Below are 6,503 nucleotides of genomic sequence, written 5' to 3'. Positions count from 1 at the left end.
AGAGGATTTGTGATCCTTACAAGAAGGGAGCCTGGAGGTAGGGCAGGTTCAGGGTTGAGTGAGCCTCCAGGTCACCTGGGACCCAATTCCTTTTAATCTCTCCTTGCCAGCTCTTTGTGGCCTTGGCTTCATGGTAGCAATATGGCTGCATCTGCTTCAGACATCGCACCCTTACTCCACAAAGTCACTGAGGTGAGAGCACTGCCGTCCCAGTATTCCAGGCCTGAGTCCTCATTCCCTCCACTCACATCACTTGAACCTGATTAGGCCCCATGTCCACCTCTGAACTAATAACTGAAGCCCAACAGGGCACAACACAGGATCTGCGTGTGGGAGAGGCAGGTACCCAGTGAACTCTGGGTGCTGTTGGGAAGGGCAAAGGGGGAGCAGATGCTGGAAGGGGGACCAACCTCTCCCAATTTGCCTGGCACCTTCCTGGTTTTAGCACTGAAAGTCCTGCATCCTGGGAACCCCCTCAGTCTTGGGCAAACCTGGACGGATTCCATGAAATTGGCCATTATGAAACTCCATCAGAACAGATCAGCAGTATGTATGTATTCCTCTACAGCAGGGTGGTAGGGAGTGACAGAGGGGGTGGGGAGAGCAGACAGATGTGCTTTGGAATCCCAATTGGTTACATTGGGTAACCTTCTTGTGAAGGCTAGTCTCTGTGAGCTTGGTAACTTGTCTACAAAAGTAGATGAAATCTTCAGTAGTTTTATTGTGGGGATTCAGTGAGGTTGGGGATGAGGGCCTGGAGCACATAGTCAGGAACCCAGTAAATCCTTTACCTTCTCAGGGCCTCAGCCCAATGCCAGACCAGAGCTCCCTAAACCTATAGTCCTGGTGAAGTGTATTCAAGATGATGCAGGAAGGAGAGTATTTATTTGTCTAAATGTTCATCAGTGTGTTAGTGAGGGTGGCTGGGACTGGATGGAAAATGTATGCACTGCTTCATTAAGAACTTTTCACATTAATGATTTTCTTTCTTCCTTACACTAAAGCTCAGAGTGAAGTCTGTTCCACTTGTCAGAGGGCTTCTCACTGTAATAGGCATTAAGGATACCTGCTGTGATTTGCGCCCCAGGAGTAAAGGAGAAAGAGGTGGTGGTGGTGTGTGTGTGTGTGTGTGTGTGTATGTGTGTGTGTGTGTGGCGGTCCTATCAAGACAGCTGCTCATGTGTCAGAAGAAAGGGTTCTCCAGAATTATTCTGAGCTCTGAAAAATCTGCTTTCCTCCTGGATCGATGAGGCCAGGACCCTTTCTCTCCATCGAGCCGACATGGTGGGTGGAGGACACCTGGACGCCTAGGGTGAAAGGCCAGGCCTTCCAGGGGAGGACTGTCCCAGCCCAAGGATCTCACCAACATATTTAGAAGACAGAGCTGGTAAAAAAGGAGAAGGATAATGGGGCCATGGGTTCACATAAATATCCTAACAGGATCATTTTCCTGAAATGAAGATGGACTGCGAGTTGTTCTCTTCAACTACAAGAATAATAAACACTCTCTACTATCGATCAGTTTTCTTTCTTTCTTTTTTTTTTTTTGTGGTACATGGGCCTCTCACTGTTGCGGCCTCTCCCGTTGCAGAGCACAGTCTCCGGACGCGCAGGCTCAGCGGCCATGGCTCATGGGCCCAGCCGCTCCGCGGCATGTGGGATCCTCCCGGACTGGGGCACGAACCTGTGTCCCCTGCATTAGCAGGTGGACTCTCAACCACTGCGCCACCAGGGAAACCCTTGATCAGTTTTCTTAACTACAGGCAGTGTTGTTAACTATAAAATGCCTCACACGGACTCTGGGTACTGTCCCCATTACTGTACCATAAAAGCTGCAATCAGACGGTTATCGCCAGTGTTAGCTTTTAGCGACTGAAGGGATATTAGATTTATTTATAAAAAAATCACACACACACACACACACACACACACACACACACACACACACTGGATTTATTGGACCTCAACAAATGTTCTTTTAACAAAAATCATAATTTTAAATACTCTTCAAAAAGTGGCCTCATTAACTCTTATACCAGATCCTGTATTTAAAGAAAATTCCGGTTATGTGGGCTCATTGTCTTCTCTTTTCATGAAAGCTGATCTCTAAAATGGAGTTAGCAATTAATTGCCTTGGAAAACACATATTCTTCATTCTTTTTCCAGATCTGTCTGTCCCTCTGTGCCTGTGGTTTCTTGATGAGGTCCTCATAGTAAAGAGTTTGCTCAGATAAACTTAGTTTTAGAAGTGAGACCTTTTATGCTGCCATTGATCACGTTGCAGTGTAATTTGTTCTCAAGTTGTGTCCCCTCTGAACTGTGAGCTCTTCCATGTACGAACGTCATAGTGTCTGTGTCCCTAGAGCCTCAGATGATGTTCAGAATGATAGGCACTCGATGGTTGCTGAGTAGAATTGAATCGCAGTGGTCAATCTACGAAGGAAGCCTGATGAATGATTCAATTACATGTGTGCAAATTCAGGGGCAATTATTATTGATTCTCATTTGCTGCAGTCAAGGGTGAGCATGAGAGTAAAACAAATTCGTGGTAAACCCTGGCAATAGAAATGCAAGCAAAGCCCTAGCTCATGAACTTGGATATTTTCCCTGCTGTGGTTAATACTTCACCTGACTGGTGAAGATCAGAACCATGGACAGAAAGACCACCCTGTCAGGGCTACGACTCCAGGGCAGAGATGGACAGTAAGAAGATGCTTTTCCTGCATCCAGAATGCCCTCATGCTATCCACTGGCCTGGTTACTTTTCCACCCTTTGCCACCCAACTCAATTCTCAGGCTCCCTTGAAGTGGTTCATGATTATGTTGGGGCCCAGGGTAGGCTACCCCAAAATGGGCCTCAATGGCATATTGATTATTTTGAATTAAAGTTACTTAAGAAACAGCTGATGCAAGAGGGACACTCTGACCCCCCTTTCTGTCTTCCTGAAAACAGGAAATATGTCTCTTGTGTGAAAGTTGTCCCCCCCCCCCACCAGATATGGCGGTAGAAGGACACCCTTATCACCAGAGATGGGGAATTCTGGCTGAGAAGCCTGCATTAACAAAACTTGTTATTTCTTTAATTTATTACCTCAAGCCCAAACTCTGTTTAGATTCTTCACTAATTGGGCACCCAAAAACTTAGTTTCTTTGTCCTGTCAATTGCTCACAAATTTATTGTTTCTTTGTCTAAAATGTATTGTTGTTTAATGCTGTTTTAGGAGGGTTTTGGGAGACAGCAGAGCTAAATGCTTTTTTCAGTCTTCCATTTTTAACCAGAAGTTTTGGCTGTGAAAAAACAAACATGATTTTCACTGAGAAAACTGAGATGAAACTGGTTAAATTGGCTGGGTTTTGTTTTGTTTGCTTTTTAAGACAATAGAAATTGTCATTGAATGGAAAATGTTTTGTGGGGAAGTGAGATTTGAGATATACTTTGAAGGATACAGAACTGGGCTTCTCAGAGCATGGTATAGACTATCAGGGTGAGGAAAATCTCAGGGTTTTTCCTCACTTTGACATTTCCTAATCATAAAGGACTTACTGCTAGCAATTCAGAAGCTAAGTAGTTGGTGGCTTTGTTTTTCAGATGGTGTCCTCAGATCGAAGCCCGCTCTCCTTCCTGCCCACAGAAGCTCAAGCCCAAGTGTCACCCCCACCCCCTTACCCCACGCCCCAGGACCTCCCCCAGCCTCTGCTGCAGCAGCCCCACGCCCAGGAACCCACTGCTCAGCAGCCCCAGGCAGCCCCATCGCTGCCCCAGTCAGGCTTCCAGCTCCTTGCGGCCCAGGTGAGTCCCACCAGGAACACCAGGAGGAGGGAACGCTTAGGTCACCCCGAGTTCCAAGCTAAATGGTCCCCTGCTTCTTTCCTGAAGGGCTCATCTTTGACCAGCTTCTTCCCAGATGTGAGCTTTGAGCAGCAGTCCATGAGGCCAGGTCCAGCCTTTACTCAGCAGGTGAGTGGTCACCAGGGCCTGCCTCTTCCTTGGAGCAGGAACTGCCACAGTCAGGCCTCTTCCGTGCGTGGAACCCACACCAAACAGACTCGGTACTGCACTTCTCTGCCCTCAGGTGTGTTCAGCGGCTAGGACAGCCTGGCACTGCCCCAGGCCCTAGAGGCTGGTGCTGGCTGCCTTATTTAATTGTCAGGCCTCAGCAGAGGACCTGTTTGAACAAGTGGTAGAAGACTTTGTGATGACACTCTAGCCATAGAATTGTAGAGTCATTGATGCTGGACGGAACCGTAGCAATTCACAGATCTATCTGTCGTGTTGAGGAGACTCAGACCCAGGGAGGGGCTTGCCTCGGCCTGAATTGCTGTGCCCTGCACAGTGTGTGGCCTCCTGGGAGCTCGTCCTGGCTGGGGCAGGGGTCAATCCCGAAGGTATTTTCATTCAGATTTTCTCTTTTTCTTTTTAGTTTCTCCCTAACACAGACCATTTTTTAATATCCCTAGACTTTATAGTATTCACTAATTATGGTTCGGGCTCCAGGATATATTATGGAGAGAAGGAAGAGCACTTTCCAGAACTTAATAATAATAATAATAACAGTAAAATAAATAAAGACAGATGTTTCCTGAATAGGCTACGGGGAAGCCCTGTGGTAAGAACCAATAGTCCTTGCCTCCCCAATTTCTAAAGAAGCCATTTGAGTCTAGGTGAGTCAGTGTGTTTCTGAAAAAATGATGGAAATTCCTACTTTTGAAAGGCTTTTTTAAATGGTTTAAAAATTAATTTCAGGAACGGCACCTAAAGTAGGCCCCAGAAACTGGGAACTTCATGGTGATCTGTACATATTGAAGTTTCTCTGGTAGTCAAAGGTTATATAGTTAATAAATTTTCATTAACAAAAAAATAAAAATAAAAATGATAAAGTAGGCCCCAGTTCTAACCCATCCTCATAGAGGCTTTCTCGCAGAGAGGGGCTTGCCTGTGGTTCCTCCCTCTGAGTGAGAGGAGAAGGTTCTGCTTTCTCGTTTTTCTAGAAACCAAAGAGGAAAAGAGCCCATCACTTCCTTGGTTACAGACAGGGCCTCTGAAGGGCTCCACGGGTGGTAGTTTCCAGACGCCTTTGTGTGCTGAGCAGGGGAGGTGGCTGAGACCAGAGGGCCCGCAGAAACCATGGCCAGTGGTGGCTCCTGGCATGGCATAGAGGGCCAGGCAGTGCGTAAACAGGGACAAGTGTGGCCCTCAGGGACCCCTCTTCTACCGCAGCATCCCCCTGCCTGAGCAGAATGTTCTGTGTAGGCTGTTGCAGTGGCTGGGCACTCTGGGATCCTAGAGAGAAGGGACTGTAAGAGAGCGTTCACGTCTGGTTTTGCTCCAGGAGCACACCGCACTGTTCTGTCCTTGGAAAGAGAGACCGTCCCTTACAACGTGACCTTTGATGCTTCCAGGTGCCCCTGGTGCAACAAGGTCCCCGAGGACCACAGGACTCCTTTCATTTGAGACCAAACCTGTATTCCAACTGCGGGAATTTCCCAAACACCATCCTGACAGGTGAGGGCTGCTTCTTTTATTTCACTGTGTTTCTACAGATACCACTGTAAGATAGTTTAAACAACATAATATTATATAAAGCAGAAAATGAAAGGCCTGTAGCTCAACTTTACCTTTCTGAGATGCCGGTGTCCAGCCCCAGAGCCTGTGAGGCAGTGGGGAAGGGGCCTGGTGACCCAAGCCTTTTCCGAACTACTTAATTTCCCGTGATTGACAACTGTTCCAAGGGAGAAAACCTGCAAAACTGGGAGTTGTGGGACTGACTGAAAAGAACATAGATTCCAGAGCAAAACCGTAGGCCCAGGAGTGGTTGGGACACAGGTGATGGCTGTCCTGGTTGGGAAGATGACAGGAACGGCGTTTTGGGGGTTGTCATCAGTTGTGTCCTCTTAGTGACCTGGGCCCTCACGCCTCCTAATCCACATTGTTTTCCCCTCCCGCTGCCCTTTCCAGAAGACTCGAGCACCAGCCTGTTCAAAGACCTCGGCAGTGCTCTGGCAGGCATGCCCGAGGTCAGCCTAAACGTGGACACTCCGTTTCCATTGGAAGAAGAGCTCCAGATCGAACCCCTGAGCCTGGACGGACTCAGCATGTTAAGTGATTCCAGCCCGGGCCTGCTCAACCTCTCTACTGAAGAGACGTTTCGAGCTGACCGACTGTGCAGAAGGGAACGGAACAGGAGGACTTATTTCTGAAACAGCTAAAACAGAACGGACTAGAACGGAGCCAGCTGCAGCCCTGGGCGTTAGTTATCCCAGGCTTCTGACACGGAAGGAACCAATTCCTTGGCTCCCAGCTCTCAGACGAGGTCCCATCTCAGACCCCGTGGCTCATTCTAGACCGCAGAGCTGGGCGCCGCCCCTCAGGCCTGCGGCACAGGTCCTGTTGCTGCGGGCAGGTTGCTCTGGGGCTTCCGCTGAATTGGTCGTTACCGCAACCGTTACATCTTTTACTGGCCATCTGATCGGTCAATGTGTAAAAATATAACAAGAGGCCTCAG

At 48.1% G+C, this 6,503-nt stretch overlaps 1 protein-coding gene across 1 annotated transcript; it reads left to right on the top strand.

Annotated features, from left to right (window-relative positions):
* Positions 1 to 3,589: 3,589 nt before the first annotated feature.
* LOC114896602 (CREB-regulated transcription coactivator 3-like) lies at positions 3,590 to 6,198 on the top strand. Its single transcript, XM_029224614.1, has 4 exons — positions 3,590 to 3,790; positions 3,878 to 3,958; positions 5,401 to 5,503; positions 5,957 to 6,198. Exons 1-4 carry the CDS (start codon positions 3,590 to 3,592, stop codon positions 6,196 to 6,198), a joined length of 627 nt encoding a protein of 208 aa, XP_029080447.1.
* Positions 6,199 to 6,503: the final 305 nt, after the last annotated feature.

The sequence above is a fragment of the Monodon monoceros genome, unplaced genomic scaffold, assembly GCF_005190385.1.
Source record: "Monodon monoceros isolate NGI ecotype Baffin Bay Population unplaced genomic scaffold, NGI_Narwhal_1 Super_Scaffold_16, whole genome shotgun sequence".
NCBI lineage: Eukaryota > Metazoa > Chordata > Mammalia > Artiodactyla > Monodontidae > Monodon > Monodon monoceros.
The sequence above is the reverse complement of the archived record's forward strand: the minus strand, read 5'-3'. Positions and strand labels throughout refer to the sequence as shown.